The sequence below is a fragment of the Bombyx mandarina genome, chromosome 06, assembly GCF_030267445.1.
Source record: "Bombyx mandarina strain Sakado chromosome 06, ASM3026744v2".
Lineage (NCBI taxonomy): Eukaryota > Metazoa > Arthropoda > Insecta > Lepidoptera > Bombycidae > Bombyx > Bombyx mandarina.
The window spans coordinates 751219-770267 of NC_143213.1; the positions used below are offsets into that span (position 1 = coordinate 751219).

General features: G+C 44.2%; 1 protein-coding gene across 1 annotated transcript in view; it reads left to right on the top strand.

Moving 5' to 3' along the window:
* Nucleotides 1–286: 286 nt before the first annotated feature.
* Nucleotides 287–19049, top strand: part of LOC114246717 (uncharacterized) — a 41177-nt gene continuing 22414 nt past the window's right edge. Inside the window, exons 1-8 of the mRNA XM_028179392.2 lie at nucleotides 287–731; nucleotides 3859–3982; nucleotides 5396–5542; nucleotides 7702–7877; nucleotides 8439–8633; nucleotides 9284–9499; nucleotides 11483–11663; nucleotides 12415–12610. Of these exons, the coding sequence (XP_028035193.2) occupies nucleotides 720–731; nucleotides 3859–3982; nucleotides 5396–5542; nucleotides 7702–7877; nucleotides 8439–8633; nucleotides 9284–9499; nucleotides 11483–11663; nucleotides 12415–12610 (1247 nt within the window). The 5' untranslated portion in view covers nucleotides 287–719. The remainder of the gene's footprint in view (nucleotides 732–3858; nucleotides 3983–5395; nucleotides 5543–7701; nucleotides 7878–8438; nucleotides 8634–9283; nucleotides 9500–11482; nucleotides 11664–12414; nucleotides 12611–19049) is intronic.

Genomic DNA, 19049 nt, shown 5'->3' on the forward strand with positions numbered 1-19049 from the left:
GAGAGGAGTGCGGTAGGCAGCGGCTTGGCTCTGCCCCTGGCGTTGCTGAAGTCCGTAGGCGACGGTAACCACTCACCATCAGGTGGGCCGTATGCTCGTCTGCCTACAAGGGCAATAAAAAAGTGAGTGTTGAGCTGACGACTGATAGAAGAGAATGGAAGAGAAAAATTAGCTACGCCGACCCCACCTAGTGGGATAAGGTAAACAAAAAGAAGAAAAGAAGCAATCAGGAGGAATTTTAGGAGTAACTCAGTCTTCCGAATCTTTTCAATATTTTTAATTTTGTTTTAGAAAGCATCATAAACGAAGACCTAGGATGAGCAACTTTATCTGAAGTGAAGGTAGCAAGGAAGGGTGACGAGGAACCCAACTAATGACCTCAAGTAGAGTATTTCGGTACTTCAACATCGAGAATAAAGCAAGGAACACAATGCTAATGACATATACATTACAAAAAAAACTTGTTATAAATTTTTACCTAATTCAAAAAAGACAGTGCTATACAGAAGGTTCGTTTTTTCATCAATCAAGAAATTTTTTAGCGTGGAGTGTTCAAACCTCTTCGGAAACAAACTTTCAGGAACATTGTCAATATTGACATGTCAAATCGAATCCAATAAGCTGATCATTCATTTTGTTCAAAATTTACTCATAAATCATGTTGTAATATAAATGAAGTAAAGCAATTTGGTGGAGTATAGAGAACGTCAAAATTCAGAATGCATGATACGGTGAGTAATTCATAATTTATTTCGTTCAGGGATATGGATAGACGAGACTACCAGCATCTGTGTAGATGTGGTATATTTTAACGGGTCGGTTAATAACTCTTATCTTTCGTACTTTTTTATTTATTTATTACTTAGGTGGGTGGACGAGATCACGGCAAACCTGGTGTTAATTGGTTACAGGAGCCCATAGACATCCAAAACGTAAATGCCGCCACCCACCTTGAGATATAAGTTCTAAGGTCTCAATATAGTTACAACGACTAACCCGCCCTTCAAACTGAAACGCATTACTGCTTCACGGCAGAAATAGGCAGGGCGGTGGTACCTACCCGTGGGGACTCACAAGGGGTCTTACCACCGGAAACTCATACATACATACTACATAAGTCATACCCTAATTCATGTTTGATTTGCTGCTTCATACAATGAAGATAAATCGGTCATAGAGACCCGTAGACACAACAACATTAATACCACCTTTTTGGTTAGCTAGAGGATGTATTAAGAACAAGAATAGGTATTATTGTCCTTCCCATTTTGCCAGGTCACAGATACGGGCTTAGGCTTAAAGGACGCCCATTAAATAATACAATTTGAGACTTCAATCTCATGTTTTAAAATAGGTGGAACATAAACTCGTATGTCCATCTAGAGCAGTGATTCTCAACCTTTTATTTGTTGCGGCACATATTTAACGATTTTAAAATTTGGCGGCACACATTAAACGATTTTAAAATTTGGCGGCACACAAAGAAAAAGATTTAAACTATTTACTTTCTAAAACACTGCATAAAACGTTTATAAAAACCATTAAATATACGAAATAAACTAATATATGCTTTAATAATATTTAAACGTTTAAAAAGGGATTAATTACAAGCTAATAATAAAAAAAAATATTTGATATAATTTAATAATATTAACATCATTATATATTGGCAAAATTTGGCGGCACACTTTTGAAATTTCGCGGCACACAAAAGTGCCGCGGAACAGTGGTTGAGAATCACTGATCTAGAGCATAAAAAACCGTTTGGTTCACAAAGCCAAATTCACAACGACATTGCAACGGCTATGATACACTTAAAAGAAAGTCAAATTGCTTTTTAGTAGGCAATAGGGAGGATGGTGCTTGGGGATCGACTTACATATGCGTCTGTCCCCCACATCTCTCCGCGCTTGAATACCAAACAAACGGATAAGCCCCGTTACATATAAGTAATTATTAACTAAAGAGATGAGGCCTGCCGGTCTGGCCTGGAGTGATGTCAAAGTGCAAGCGCAAGACAGGGTGAAGTGGGAACATTATGGAGATCTTTATGGTTTTGTGTGAACGGAATTACGTAAATGATTTGACAACTTATAAGGCTGGCTTTCTGAGGACAGCCAAAGATATTTATTTTTTCGCATTTACTACTACTGGTGGTAGGCCCTCTTGAGAGTCCGCGCGGGTAGGTACCACCGCCCTGCTTATTTCTGCCGTGAAGCAGTAATGCGTTTCGGTTTGAAGGGTGGGGCAGCCGTTGTAACTATACCTGAGACCTTAGAACTTTTGTCTCAAGGTGGGTGGCGCATTTACGTTGTAGATGTCTATGGGCTCCAGTAACCACTTAACACCAGATGGGCTGTGAGCTCGTCTACCCATCTATGCATCAAAAAAATAAAAATAAAATTACGTTCGAAACATGCGTTTACTAATAACTTAGATAGTGGTATTCATGTTGTGATATCTACGGGCTTCAATAACCACTTAATATAAAGTGTAGGGACGGTTCTTTTTCCGATCTTCTGCAGTAAAAAAACACATGTCGTGCTGTAAGACGCGAACTCCTCTTATACTGGCTGATTATAATATTCTCTCTGTTTTTGTATAAGCAGTTATCGAGCCACGATAATTAGAACTGATTTGTTTCATCGTGATCAAATAAACTGCATAAGGGTGTAGGTATCAATTGAAAAACTGAGGATTCCGGGATGATTGCGTGATTTAAATTTTTTATGGAGAATTAGAAAAAACAAATATGCGATTATTCTTTTATTTTTCAATGAAATCTTTCGTGAAGGAACCACGGTCGTTGGGCTGTCTTTGCGTGCTGAACCTACACTAATCCATGCCTTAAAGCTTTTGCATTTCCATTGCGGAACAATAATGCGAGTCGGTTTTAAACAGAAATTTCATGTTTTTTTTAAATACCCTCATATACGACGGCCGTACGCGATGAAGTGCCACGTCAAAGACTAAATCTTGAATATATACAACACCGTATCGTCTTTTTCGTGACGATGCCGTCCCTTATCATTAACGAGGTGGCGTTTAAAGAGAAGTAAGCTACGAGCACAGTTACCAGATATCATTTTGCGATGCAGTATCGAAAGGTTGAGCCCGTGAGCTCACCTACCCGTCTGGGCGTAGCTGGAATAGCCACTTAAGCTACCAGCGAATAGGTAGGAGAAAAAGACACCACCCACATGAAAACATCAGATATAAGTTTTAATTGTCTTGTATGAAGACTGTTCTCTATCCCTCGAACCGGAAAGTATGACAGTTTCTTGGTGGAAATAGTCAAAAGGGTAATTATTATCTACCCGTAACGGCTTAATCTCCGTGTAGTCAGTGAAAATAAATTGCAATAGTTGCGGATATATAATATACACTGTTGAGTAACTTAGAAAGAAAAAATGATTTTATTGTAAAAAAAAGCGTGGGGTGCTTTTCAGGATATTATCAAAATAACCCTTCTTCTACTCATATCTGTTCATAAAATATTTATAGCTACTGATACCATGTACCCCACGCTTTTTTTACAATAAAATCATTTTTTCTTACACTATTTTTAATTTAAATTTGTTTTCTATTTTTTAGTTGGATTTTCTATAAAAGCGTATTTTGTTAGTTTTTTTTAAACTATTAATTATTTTTCATATTTTAGTTGAATTTCAATTTTTTCAAATTTTTTTTTAATTTTTTTTTTAAATATTGTTTTGTCATCGGTCCTTATCTTAATAAGTATACCAAATTTCGAGCTAATCCAACGTTTTGAAGGGGGTCAAAATCATGTTCAAAGATTCCGTTACATACTAACATACATACGTCTGAAGCTAATAAAAGCGTATTAAAACATTACAGATAGTGCGCTTAGCAGACGTTTGGAAGACATGCAACAAGATCCGAGCAGCAGCCTTCCGTGTCGGTCTCAACCTCTGGGACTGGTACCGTCCTCTGGACCCTGAAGGAAACTCACTTATTTCTGGTAAAATTAAAATATAGGAAGGGTGTGGGGGGTCAGCTTCCGAAACTCACTCAACTCAGACACAGCCCACTGAGTTTCTCGCTGGATCTTCTCAGTGGGTCGCGTTTCCGATTCGGTGGTAGATTCTGCGAAGCACGGCTCTTGCTAGGGTTCGTGTTAGCAACGTCGTCAGGTTTGAGCCCCGTAAGCTCATCTACTAATTAAGGTTACGCTGATATAGCCTCCCAAGGCTCTCAGCTTGGGTAGGGAAAAAAAATCCGAAACTTTAATCGTATCAATTTGGCTTAACACGGAGAGTGCTGACTTGCTAATACACATATACACTTATCGTTTAATTTTGGTAGTTCTTAGTGAGCCTTCAATATAAGCGAAGGCAATTACTAATGAAAGCTCTCCGTGCTCGTTCGACGTGAGCTATTTTTTAATTCATTAGTACATACTGCATTACTTTAAGAGTCATTTCATTTTTTATCAATTACATAGACAAAAAAATCGAATAATCACGTATCTTCGACTTTGCGATCGAATTTTTTTGTCCTAGGTCATCTATACGGATTCACAATACGCCCTATAATCGCTGACCTCGACAAATCGACAAATGACCTAGACTAATAAATTTGAAAAAAATAACGTTGAAGGCTATTATCCTAGTAATCTTTATTTATTGAACCTACCTATTTCACGGTGAAGCCTATTTTTATGAAGCCGTTTAAAAAAGTCTAGCCTTTAACACATAACAGCCAAACATAATAACTAGTATTATAGAAACCTATTCATTTAGCTTGACGTTTAGATCATGTCTGTCTTGTGATTAAAGTGTATATTCTACGGCAGTGGTGACGAGGTCACTGTACATTGGTCATTAATACATGCTCATTGCTATTCTAACCTTCTTTCACTAGTCCCATTACCTAATGACCAGTTTCATCTGCGTATGCTGTAGTTTTATTTGTTAACTAGTGACCCGCCCTCGCTTCGCTTCAGAAACATTAAATTTTATTATCGATAGTTGAGTCCCGCGATGCTACCCGCAGTTAATGCCGTACCGCGGGTGACGCCGCGGGACAAATCTAGGTTAAAAGAAAGTAGCCCAAATTACTCCTTATATCAGCTACCTATAAGTGAAAGTCCCGTCAAAATCCGGCCAGCCGTTCCAGATATTAGCCGGAACAAAAAGACAGACAGACAAAAACTAAAAAAAATATATTTTGGTATATATACTGTGGTATACAATGTGGAGGGGAGCTCATTCCAAAGTCGGATGGTACGTGGCAGAAAAGCTCTTTGGAAACGCACTGTCGATGAACGCAGCGGTTCCAGATCCAATTTCAAGACAGACATGGTCGATAGACATCTTCTAATTTCAACAGCCATTGCCCAAGATTATGCCTAAAAAGTAATTCCAAATTCCAGAATCAAAGTTCGTCTCGATACTAGCGGGTCCGCTGCGGTCCGTGATCGGCTTGTCTGACGCCGAGATCTCTCAGCTGGCTGATTACTTCCGAGCTCAAGATGGAAGGATATTATACCATCAGCTGTGCCAGGTCGTGCATGGTGAAGGTGGGGTACTATAAAGTAATTTTTGACTTCTTTATTGTATTGTAAATATGTAAAACCGATTTTACCGTCATCAAAAAAGGGTATTAAAAGTAATTTTCTTTAATGAAAAGGTACTTTAAAATTTAATGTCGATAAAGCATTTTGTGGGGGTACCCACCACCCTGCCTATTTCTGCCGTGAAGCAAGTGTTTCGGTTTGAAGGGTGGGGCAGCCGTTGTAACTATACCGAGACCGTAGAACTCATATCTCAAGGTGAGTGGTGCCATTTACGTTGAGGATGTCTTTGGGATCCGGTAACCACTGAAAACCAGGTGGCCTGAAGCTCGTCTACCCATCTATGCAATTAAAAAAAAACATTGTAAATGAAAGAATTCCAAAGGAAAAAAAGTCCCCAACACATAGAGTGCTTCATGTAAATCTATATGCTTGACAATTAAATTAAAAACTTTATAATCGAAGGAAACTAACTTAAATGGTTAAGTGCATTCAACTGTAAAATCACGTAAATAGTCAGTTGGATTAGTTCAGTCGAAGAAAATGGAACTCTAAATGTGGAAAAATCAATAAAGGGGTGGATCTTGCTATTTCTGTAAGCGCCCGGCACAGACGTACACGATGTGAGGCGATTTAGGTCATATGTGTGCAACGAAGAAAAAACACAATAGGTACTTAACAATTACTATCTGAAGAATTATAATTATCGACTGTCGAAATTTTTCTGACTACTAGAAACAACGATGCCTTCATGTTTCAATGAACTTTAATTGATTAATTGAATGATTCTTCTTCTTGAAGAAGAAGATATCCTTGTCCTACTTAAATAAGTCAGCAAAGCATGCACTCAGCTCCTAGTTTGATTATTTGCTTTGGAGTTTTGCCTACAGATCAATAGTATAATTATAATCGGCCTTGGAGTTGGAAATAAGGGCTTCAATTGATGGGAGGGCACATTAAGGCTTCATATCTTCTGATTATTATTTGATCCCTTCTAAACTTTTGCTTTTAGAACGCACAAAAACATAATTTTGTGGCTTCTCGTGTGTTACTAGAAGTAATAAAGATTGCATAGTTAAGCACCCATAAAAGATATTCCCGCTCATCGCTGCCGCCGCTGACTACTCCCCGAATCCTGATCATGCAGGAGCCAGTCACCGTCGACGCCCTAGATACGTCCTTACGGATCCATCAAATCGAATAACCGTTGCATTAGACGCCTTCAGCTCTAACACTGGGAGCAGAAATCGTCGTGGCCTAAAGGATAAGACGTCCGGTGCATTCGTATCGAGCGATGCACCGGTGTTCGAATCTCGATGGCGGGTACCAATTTTTCTAATGAAATACGTACTCAACAAATGTTCACGATTGACTTCCATGGTGAAGGAATAACATCGTGCAGTAAAAATCAAACCCGCAAAATTATAATTTGCGTAATTACTGGTGGTAGGACCTCTTGTGAGTCCGCACGGGTAGGTACCACCGCCCCGCCTATTTCTGCCGTGAAGCAGTAATGCGTTTCGGTTTGAAGGGTGGGGCAGCCGTTGTGACTATACTGAGACCTTAGAACTATATCTCAAGGTGTGTGGCGCATTTACGTTGTAGATGTCTATGGGCTCCAGTAACCACTTAACACCAGGTGGGCTGTGAGCTCGTCCACACACCTAAGCAATAAAAAAAAAAAAAAAGGGCTCAGAGAATCCGGTAACCGTACTCGTCGAACTCGACAAAGAGTTCGACGTGCAACCTTACCTAAAAATCAGCTCGCTGAGTTTCTCGGGCTTCTCGGATCTTCTCAGCGGGTCGCGATTCCGATCCGGTTTATAGTAGATTCATTCGCGAAGCAGTTACTCTTGAGTGGTTAGGTCTCCTTTGGAGGCGCTCCGGTAGCTATTAGCAAATCCCACCCCTCCTGGCTGAGCCCATGCTCGCCCTCCTGTCCTGGTGAAACTGGAAAGGCCTCCGGGCCAACAGTAATATTTAGTATACTTATGTGGACTTTAAGTTTTATTAAACCAGAGCAACTCACATTAGGAGCATCAGTTTGCAAAGCAAAAATACCTGATCGAATTGGGCCTTGGGAAAAGACCTTTACCTGATAAGGAAACCCTTATATTGGAAAACAATATCACCACGTTTGCCAATTATTAAAACAATACTTTCAGATTCCAACGCCCGCGATAAGATTTCTGCAGATTGCTTCCTAGAGGCATGTCCTCCTCCGCCGGAACCGGCCTGCCATAAGCTAGATCAGTGGCAAATCAGACGACTCTGCTGCCTACTAGCTACAATAGCTTCGAGAAATCTACCTTTGAAACCTTACTTTCAGGATTATGAAATGGTATGAATAATTTCGAATCAGTTATAGGGCAGCAGAAGTACGAAAAATTGCCAGTTTTAAATTGTTACACTTTATTGAGGTGGTAGGATTTTGTTTACGTGGCCTAGTGGTTGGTATCATACGAAACGAATAAATACGTATTTAAAGTTATTTGTTTGATTTGAATTCCAATTTACTAGCGATTGCATTGAAGACTCATGAAACTTGTCAATAAGTAGTGTTATAATGACAATGTCGAGCAGAAAGCACGTATTCGCCTGAGAACAAGCAAATAAGATTCTAAATAATAAGTTATTTGCTACCAGTTATTACAGAGGTTTATAAATGTTCCATGCTTTTCAAAAGGCATTGATTTCATATACAAAGTATTTCGTAAAAACATGTTTGGTTGTTTGTTAATCGGTACTAATCCAGAATCGAATCAGGACAGAATCACAACGATAATTTTAATAGATTAGACTAAGAGTTTATTATTGAACAACTAAAATTCATCGTTAAATTGACCATTATTAATTTTCCTTGTTTTTATATGTATTGACTTCTTATTTTCTTCTGATGCAGGTAGCAAAAACTGACGGTCGAATAACATTCGCTCATTTCGCTCGAATCCTAAATTTCATTGGAGTCCTAGTTTCGCCGGAGGACTTCAATTTGCTGGTGCGTCGGTTCATCAAAGATTCTTACACGCTGGACTACGTGGAATTCCTTAAAGCTGTTGAAGCTGTGCAAAAGGAAGGCATCCAAGGGCTTGGACCGGTAAGTTAAGAATAGATCATGATATAAACATATTTGAAGATCCACCAACAGACACACCTCTAGACCCACCTAGCCCATAGACATAGATTACTGGGTTTCGGTAAACGTTGTTAGATCAGATTGGCCGTGAGCTCATCCATGTACTTAATAAAAGAAAGAAATATTATAGTTAGATGATAGTATTGGTTTAAATCAATGTAAGTTCGGGTTTTATTTATATTACGTCTTTGGCACCCAAATATCAAGTGAAGTGTCAATACATTATCTTAATAGAGCTGTACATCATCAACTTTTCGAGTGTGACTAGCAGGAACAAGTTACCTAGACCAAGATGTCCATAGGCTCTTATAAGACCTATAAATGCTATCGCAACACTTACGCGAGCATGCATCATGCAAGAAAATCTTCGAGAATTCTAAGAGACATTCCTCCACCATGCGTCGTGTTCCTCAGTGCTGAGGGTCGTGACTTTTACGGAGCACTTTTATTAGGACTATGTTCCCCCATTCCCTCCTGTCCTCTGCGCAGCGGATAACGACATTGATGCTGAAGTCCAATGTCGTCTTAATTTGATAGGACCAGCGTATGGGACTACACATTATCATACTTTAAACAATTTCGGCATCTGATTACGTCAATTTCTTCTTCAGGCTTACAACAACCCCAATGCCATAATAGATACGACACTGCCCAAGTTGCCACGTCCCGAAATTGAAGCAGGATTATCGACAGCGCCTCTAGGAGCTAATGATGTCTTCCATCCAGTTCTCGACCCGCCAAAGCCGCCACGGCAGCTGGTGGAACTCATGCTGAGGGTGCAAGAGTTTGTGCTGCAGAGGAGGATTAGAGTTTCCGAATTTTTCAGGGTATTTACTGCATGATTTTTATTACATACTAGAGACCCGTCCTCACTTCGCTTCGGGACTATAATTTATTATTGATTTTATTGAATTTTCTTTTATACATTTGTTTTAGACGATATTCAGTTTTTTTACATCCGCTTTTAAGATATTTGCAGGATTTATTCTACCAATGTCATGAAAAACGCCATAAGGTTAGATTAGAAAATTATTCTAAATTTAATAGGGTACTTATTTATTCTTAAAGTTTCTAATTTAGCGTTTCTAATTTGACGATAACTAACGCAACAAAAAAAGAATTATCCAATTAGTTGCCGGCGTTCTGAAGCTACGCGCGTACATACATTACACAGGTACATTTTTGTATATAAAATTATTGACTGATTCACGTGATTTCAAAGGAGACTGAAACGATTACATACATTTTTGGGCCCAAATGTAACGTGATGAAACTAATATGAATTAATAGATTCAGATTTATCAGTACCTTGCTGAAAATTATAAAAGTTTTCTCAATCTGAGAGCCGAGTTAATAAAGATTTAGTAAAAGTTAGGTTATGTTACAATCTCTTTAAAAGAGCTGAATAATAACTTATTTAAGCATAAGTAAATGTTTATTATATTCATTGGATAATCTTTTAAATGTCATATTCATCAGCGATCTTCGGTGTCCAGTGTAGAAGCAATTGTCGTACAAGGCTGGCAGAGTTGGAATCCGTAATAATAAAGCAGTGATCGTTGAAAATATAAAAACAGCCCGATAGATACACACTCAAAATGCGTCGAAGATACAAAACGAGCAGAGCAGAAAAAACCAACAAGCGAAAAAAATAATTGTATAATCTATGAACAAACGTCATGTCAGCTTACTGTGGACTTTTTGGCGGGAACGCGAGGAGTGAAGTTGTGTGATTTGTTTTATTTTGTCTATTTAGTGTTTCTTCAGGTTTAAATGTGTAATAATGGTGGTTTATTGACTGTTTAATATCTGTGAAAGTGCACAAATGTGGGAAAATGAAACAAAGCTGCTGGACGTAATTTCTCGGGTTCCTCCAAAAAGTCCACTGAAAAAATCTCAGTAAATGACCACCATTTTACTGCGATTATATTTCATCCCATATCATCTCATTTCATTAAATTTCATCCCAGTTGATTAATGTCTCAAATTAATCATCTTCATTTCATTTCACTCCATATTATCATTTTTCATAAAATTAAGAAAATAAAGTAAAATAAGACATGACTTAAAGGTCTTAGTTACCAGGTCATAAAATCTCTTAAAAAGAAAAAATCAGCTTACTGTCAAAGCTGTCATCAAAAATACAATCGATTTTAATCGATTTGAAATCGATAATCATATTACTTTGTTAAGTAATAATAGACTTTTTCTTCATTTATGTATATAATCGCAATTAAATCCGGCGTATACCGCACTTGTATACAACAAGTATAAATCGCTCATTTAATTACTTTGCATTAATTACCTAGTGCAATGTTTTTCTTTTTATAATCCTGTAATCGATTAATTAAATCGATCACACCGTTATACCGACAAAAACTAACTTTCTCATTTTTCTTCGGTCCCAGAAAGAGGATTGAGGTGATTTTTTATATTCTTATATAAAAAAATATGACAAATTTTTTAGACTACATTCCAAGTTATTACATTTTTGGCCCACGATTTTCCGTCTCCTTTGCAATCTTAATTTATTTTGATGAATAACTAAGACATTCTGTGTATACGTACTGCAGACGTTCGTCTGACGGATCTTTTAACATATTCGTTTTTAGTAGTATTGCAATTAGTAAAGGCAGTAATGTTTGCATGAGTGTACCAGGCTCACCACAAACCGGGAGGAGTGGCGATTGCTCGTGAGGCGCATAACATCTGCCCACAGCAATGATGCTGGATGACGACCACGACCGCTCTGACAAGAGTGATACGGCAAAGGAAAATGTTTGTAAGAGACTTTTTCACTTTGATTTCAGGACTATGACCCCTTGAACAGCGGTCGCATTTCCGCGCTACAGTTTCGTCGCGCACTGGACGCCATGGGGCTCAGCACTATCATGTCACCTGCGGAACAACTCTGCGTATTGAGGCACTACGTCGACCCCAACGATAGAGAGAAAGTATGCTGGAGGACCTTCGAAGATGATTGTGATCAGGGTTGGTTTTTTGTTTCGCGGCCCAAACATACGACCACTACAAATAATCGTCATTTTGAATTCGCTGATCTTGAGTTATCAAGAACTGTAAAACTGTAAAGTGCTTTTCATCGTGTCTAATTTATACAACACCAAATCCCAAGGTTGTAGCATGTGACAGTGAAATTTTATTTTCATTGTATCCTTTACGATGAGAAAAGATTTGAAATGATCCCAACATCAATTATTGTTTCCCTCTGCACCATCTGCCATCAACGGATTACACTTCTGCTATCTCAAGACACTACCTATACTTATTCAGTGTTTCAAATGTTAGTGTTCGCAATCCGAAATCCTTTCTTAGACGTTTCCGCAGCGGCATGCCGTGCCCCTTTTCAAGCGATATTTAATAATATTCCTTAGGCATTGTCTATAAAACACGATAACCACTAACTACCAATTCATTAAGCCGTATGGTGATAGGCCGGTAGGTGGTTTTTACTGATTGTAGAACGTCTTATGAGTTCGGTTTGAAGCTTTGGGCAATCGTTGTATTGTAATGACACCTTAGAACTCATATCTCAAGGTGGGTGGTGGCATTTACGCTGTAGATTCCAGTAACCACTTAACACCAGGTGGGCCAAGAGCTCGTAAACTTATCTAAGCAATAAAAAAATAATGAAAACATGTTAAACTGCTTTCGATGGCAATTGCCAATTTTTTCAATAATTCAATCTCACATACTAACTAATATCCTGCGAAATGTTTTATAGTGTTCACAGTGAAAGAATTAGAAAAGCATCCAAACGTAGTGCCCGGTGCCGCAGCCGAAGTAGTGAGGAGTTTGCCAGCAGTTGGAGCAACTAGCGGTGACAGTCCTAGCGATGTGGACGCTGCGCTCCTCCGAGTGAGAGCTGCCTGCACGGAGAGGGCAATCGACTTAAGACCGGCCTTCTCTGAACACGACCAGTCAGTAACTTAACTCATATTGATGTTTAGCTTATACTAGCTGACCCGGCAGACTTCGTAGTGCCTCAATCGACAAACAAAAAACCTAAACTTTTGTATAAAATAAACTTAAAACAAACAAAAGGAAACCGTCCGACGGGGGACACATCAAAGGAAAAACAAAATTGTTGTTTTTATTTCATTTCGAGCATTTTCATATTTATCTACCTTTTAAACCTTCTCTGGACTTCCACAAATAATTCAAGATCAAAATTAGCCAAATCAGTCCAGCCGTTCTCGAGTTTTAACGAGACTAACGAACAGCAATTCATTTTTATATATATAGAAGAAGAAGATAGAAGATTTAGCGATGGATGTTGGGAACTTGCAATGTGATCTTTTTTTTTGCGTGTGTTTATTGCTACACCATTATTGTGGCGTGCAACCTCTTTGACAGAACATAAGACCTACAACGACTAGACATAGACTAAGACAGAGACTTGTCAAGAATTCGAAAAGACACAAAAGAAGAGAATTGGAACGAAGACGAACGTGACTGGGAGTCTTTCATTAAGTGTATTATCTATGGGAGACATTCTTTTCAATGCCTTCCTAAAAGACATACATGAACCAGACGACAAAGAACGAACCGATAGTTCACATATGTACATACATGAAATAGCGATCGTGGACGCTGTATTCGCGGAATTCCTCCGACTTCGCCACCCACAGCTCGCCTCAGAGTTTCTGGCCTTCAAGGCCAATCACATTGCGAGCCCTCTCGAGGACTCCGCCGCGCTCGCTGCTCCTGCGTCGCCTGTACCTGCGCGCAAAGCTTCTGCATCGAGCACCGCAGCCTCCGTCGTGCCTGCCGCTCCCGTGTCGCCTATACTGGCGAGTAAAACTGCTGCGTCGTCCGCCGGTGCCACCGTTCCAGCAGCGCGATCATCCGCGGCCTCCGTCGCGCCCTCCAAAACTCCTGCTCGTAGGTCACCTGCGCCCGCCTCCTCGTCCTCCGACTCTGACTCGGAGATGGAGGTCGACCTCACCCCCGCCTCATCGACGGATGGATTCACCCTGGTACAAAAGGGTAAGAAGCGTGCCGCGGAGTCTCGAGCTCCCGCGGCCGCTAAATATAGCAAAGCCGCGAACGCGTCGCGTCCCCGCCCTCAGACTCCCGTTACGCCTCCAGCCCGTGCCACTCCGTCGCCGCGTCCGGTGGCACAAAATAAAACCCAGACCCCTCCCCCGGTAATCCTTCAAGAGAAGGCAGCTTGGGATCGAGTTTCCCTGGCCCTTAAGGCCAACAATATCAATTTCACGAATGCCCGTAACCTCGCGTACGGCATTCAAATTAAGGTTCGAACACCCGACGACCATAGGGCCCTCTCTTCTTACCTCCGTAAGGAGCGTATAAGTTTCCACACGTATACGCTCCAAGAGGAGCGCGAACTCCGTGACGTCATACGTGGAACCCTAAAGAGTTGGATGCCGAGCTCGTCAAGGCCGACCTTCTCGAACAAGGCCTACCGGTTAACTCCGTACACCGCATGCACACAGGCCGCGGAAGGGAGCCATATAACATGGTTCTCGTCGCCCTCCAGCCTACCCCCGAGGGTAAGCAAATATTCAACATCCAAACGGTCTGTAGCCTTTCCGGAATCGCCGTCGAAACCCCACACAAGAAAGGCACACCTAGCCAGTGCCATAACTGCCAATTATACGGGCATTCTTCCCGTAACTGTCACGCGCGCCCCCGATGCGTCAAGTGTTTAGGCGATCACGCCACGGCCCTATGCACTCGCGATCAAAAAACCGCGACGGAACCGCCTAGCTGCGTCCTGTGTCGAACACAGGGTCACCCCGCAAATTACCGCGGATGCCCCCTAGCCCCGAAAATAAATCGCCGCGTCGCCCGCCAAAACCGCCTCCGAGCTTCCGGCCCAGACATCAAAGCCTCGGCACCCTCTGTGTCGCAGGCTAAGCCAGCGTTCGTTGCGGCGCCGGTGCCCAGTGTCTCGGCCTGGGCGAAACCGCTGCCGTACATGAACACGGCTACAACTCCCTCCTCCGCGATTCGTCCCGCCCCCGCGACTCGTCCTTCTCCCGCGACTTGCCCTCCGACCGCGTCCGACAATCTCGCTTTAGCGATCGACTTCTTTCAGTCGATCAACTTTGAGCGCGTTAACGCTTTGGGCGACGCCATTCGCGCTGCCTCCACTGCACAACACTTTATCGCCGTTGTGCAAGAATACGCCGACGTATACGCGTCATTAAATACGTACGTCCTTCCCTCACTCCGCCGGTAATCAATGGCGTATATAAGTAGAATAAAGCCCCTATCCGTAACGATAGGATTTTTTAACGCTTACGGTCTCGCAAATCAACGTGATCAGGTTTCTGACTTTTTGCGTGACCATCAAATTGATATCTTTTTAGTGCAGGAGACCCTACTTAAGCCCGCGCGCCGTGACCCTAAAATCGCGAACTATAACATGGTCAGGAACGACAGGCTCTCTGCTCGTGGTGGTGGTACCGTCATTTACTATAGAAGAGCCCTGCATTGCGTCCCGCTCGATCCTCCCGCGCTCGCTAATATCGAAGCATCAGTGTGCCGAATCTCACTGACGGGACACGCGCCGATCGTTATCGCGTCCGTTTATCTTCCACCGGATAAGATCGTTCTAAGAAGTGATATCGAGGCGCTGCTCGGTATGGGGAGCTCTGTCATTCTGGCGGGCGACCTAAATTGTAAACACATCAGGTGGAACTCACACACCACAACCCCGAATGGCAGGCGGCTTGACGCGTTAGTCGATGATCTCGCCTTCGATATCGTCGCTCCGCTAACCCCGACTCACTACCCGCTAAATATCGCGCATCGCCCGGATATACTCGACATAGCGTTATTAAAAAACGTAACTCTGCGCTTACACTCGATCGAAGTAGTTTCAGAGTTAGATTCAGACCACCGTCCCGTCGTTATGAAGCTCGGTCGCGCTCCCGATTCTGTTCCCGTCACGAGGACTGTGGTGGATTGGCACACGCTGGGCATCAGCCTGGCTGAATCTGATCCACCATCGCTCCCGTTTAGCCCGGACTCTACCCCGTCTCCTCAGGATACCACTGAAGCCATAGACATCTTAACGTCACACATCACCTCGACATTAGATAGGTCCGACGATATTAGGGAACTCCTTAGAGCTAAGAACGCCTCAATACGCGCCTACGACAGGTATCCTACCGCGGAAAATCGTATTCGAATGCGTGCCCTACAACGCGACGTAAAGTCTCGCATGGCCGAAGTCCGAGATGCCAGATGGTCTGATTTCTTAGAAGGACTCGCGCCCTCCCAAAGGTCTTACTACCGCTTAGCTCGTACTCTCAAATCGGATACGGTAGTAACTATGCCCCCCCTCGTAGGCCCCTCAGGCTGACTCGCGGCGTTCGATGATGACGAAAAAGCAGAGCTGCTGGCCGATACATTGCAAACCCAGTGCACGCCCAGCACTCAATCCGTGGACCCTGTTCATGTAGAATTAGTAGACAGTGAGGTAGAACGCAGAGCCTCCTTGCCACCCTCGGATGCGTTACCACCCGTCACCCCGATGGAAGTTAAAGACTTGATCAAAGACCTACGTCCTCGCAAGGCTCCCGGTTCCGACGGTATATCCAACCGCGTTATTAAACTTCTACCCGTCCAACTCATCGTGATGTTGGCATCTATTTTCAATGCCGCTATGGCGAACTGTATCTTTCCCGCGGTGTGGAAAGAAGCGGACGTTATCGGTATACATAAACCCGGTAAACAAAAAAAACATCCGACGAGCTATCGCCCGATTAGCCTCCTCATGTCTCTAGGCAAACTGTATGAGCGTCTGCTCTACAAACGCCTCAGAGACTTCGTCTCATCCAAGGGCATTCTCATCGATAAACAATTCGGATTCCGTACAAATCACTCATGCGTTCAACAGGTGCACCGCCTCACGGAGCACATTCTTGTGGGGCTTAATCGACCAAAACCGTTATACACGGGAGCTCTCTTCTTCGACGTTGCAAAAGCGTTCGACAAAGTCTGGCACAATGGTTTGATTTTCAAACTATTCAACATGGGCGTGCCGGACAGTTTCGTGCTCATCATACGGGACTTCTTGTCGAACCGCTCTTTTCGATATCGAGTCGAGGGAACCCGCTCCTCCCCACGACCTCTCACAGCTGGAGTCCCGCAAGGCTCTGTCCTCTCACCCCTCCTATTTAGCTTATTCGTCAACGATATTCCCCGGTCGCCGCCGACCCATTTAGCTTTATTCGCCGACGACACGACTGTTTACTATTCCAGTAGAAACAAGTCCCTAATCGCGAAGAAGCTTCAGAGCGCAGCCCTAGCCCTAGGACAGTGGTTCCGAAAATGGCGCATAGACATCAACCCAGCGAAAAGTACTGCGGTGCTATTTCAGAGGGGAAGCTCCACACGGATTTCCTCCCGTATTAGGAGGAGGAATCTCACACCCCCGATTACTCTCTTTAGACAACCCATACCCTGGGCCAGGAAGGTCAAGTACCTGGGCGTTACCCTGGATGCATCGATGACATTCCGCCCGCATATAAAATCAGTCCGTGACCGTGCCGCGTTTATTCTCGGTAGACTCTACCCCATGATCTGTAAGCGGAGTAAAATGTCCCTTCGGAACAAGGTGACACTTTACAAAACTTGCATAAGGCCCGTCATGACTTACGCGAGTGTGGTGTTCGCTCACGCGGCCCGCACACACATAGACACCCTCCAATCTCTACAACCCCGCTTTTGCAGGTTAGCCGTCGGAGCTCCGTGGTTCGTGAGGAACGTTGACCTACACGACGACCTTTTTTTTTTTTTTTTGGTCAGGAGGAAATCGCCGGACTTCCGCCCTTTTCTGGGGATACTGGGTGGGGTATGTCAGAGTCGAACTGACTAAAACCTCCTGTCGCTCAACAACCAACGTCCAAACCTCGCATGAGACAGAACTCATGACAAGGCAAAGGGGGGAAAGTGAAGCGTTTAGTGCGGAGCACATCTCTCCCATCACCCTCCCCCTCGGGACGCCGGACTGGCGGTCGTCGGCGCCACGACCACCAGCCCTCTCGGTCGGCAGACTGTCCGAAGCCCGCCTAGATGGCGCCGGTTAGAGTGGGTTACCCTACGGAATACCCCGCTGGGCCAGAACCAGCGTGGGTCGAGGATAGCCGGCCTTCCATCACCCGGATGCTCTTGCGTAAAACGCGTGCAGAGCAGCTTGCACGTCGTCTTCTTAGGCCCCCCTCGCCGGTCCCCAGACCGACATGTGAGGGGGACCCGAAACACTTAGAGGGCCAGGGCTTGGGCGAAATCCGCCTCCCTGGCCCCCGCTCGACGGCGGCGGGATTGTGCGTCTCTCACGCGCCCCGCCGCCTCCTTCTGCGAGATGGTGCACTCGCAGAAGTCGAGCATCGCCTTCCACGACTCGTCGTCGCCGAGCATCGATGCCACAACACTCGGCAACGACAAGTCGGTTCCTATTTTTGCGACGAGGACACGGCGCCACCCCTCCCATGCGGGGCAGGCGACGAGCGTATGCTCTGCCGTGTCCAAGTCGCAACCACAATGGTGGCACTCTGCCGTCGGCTCGGCTGTGATCCGGTGCAGGAACTCACCGAAACAACCATGCCCAGTGAGCACCTGCGTAAGCCGGAAAGTGAGGCGTCCTCTGTCACGATTCACCCAATCCACAAGGACCGGGCGAATCGCCTCGACGGTCCTACGACCAGCCGAAGGATCAGCCAGCCGTCTGGACCACGACTCCAGCACGGACCGCCGAGATTGGGCCCTCCGTGCTCTGACCACACTGGGGCTGGGACGCGCCACGCCCCGGGCACGAAGTTCAGCCCGCCACCTATAGTCAGCGGCGAGCGCCTCCGCTTCCAGAACCCAAGGCGGCGTCCCAGCCAGTACACACGCCGCCTCAAAGGAGATGGTGCGATAACCACGGATGACCCCGACCGCGATGGTGCGTTGCGGCCGTTGCAGCAGCTTCGCCACCCCCACGGCCAGGGACTGGCCCCACACGGGCGCCCCGTATAGGGCCATTGATCGCACCACCCCCGTATAGAGACGGCGCGTCACCTGGTCAGGCCCCCCGACGTTGGGCAGAAGCCGGCTTAGCGCGCCGGCCACCCCCAACAAACGAGGGACCAGGTTCTGAAAGTGAGCACGGAAGGTCCAACGACTGTCCAGAATGAGGCCGAGGTACTTCAACTGCACCCCGACCCCGATACGGACGCCTCCAACCACGATATGGGCATCGACAGGTGGCACTCTCCGGGGCCTGTGGAACCACATGGCCTCGGATTTACTGAGCGCCACGTCGAGGCCCAATCTCCTAATTTTGCCGACGACATGCGCCACCCCAGCCGTAGCAAGACGGGCAGACTCAGCAAAACTCCC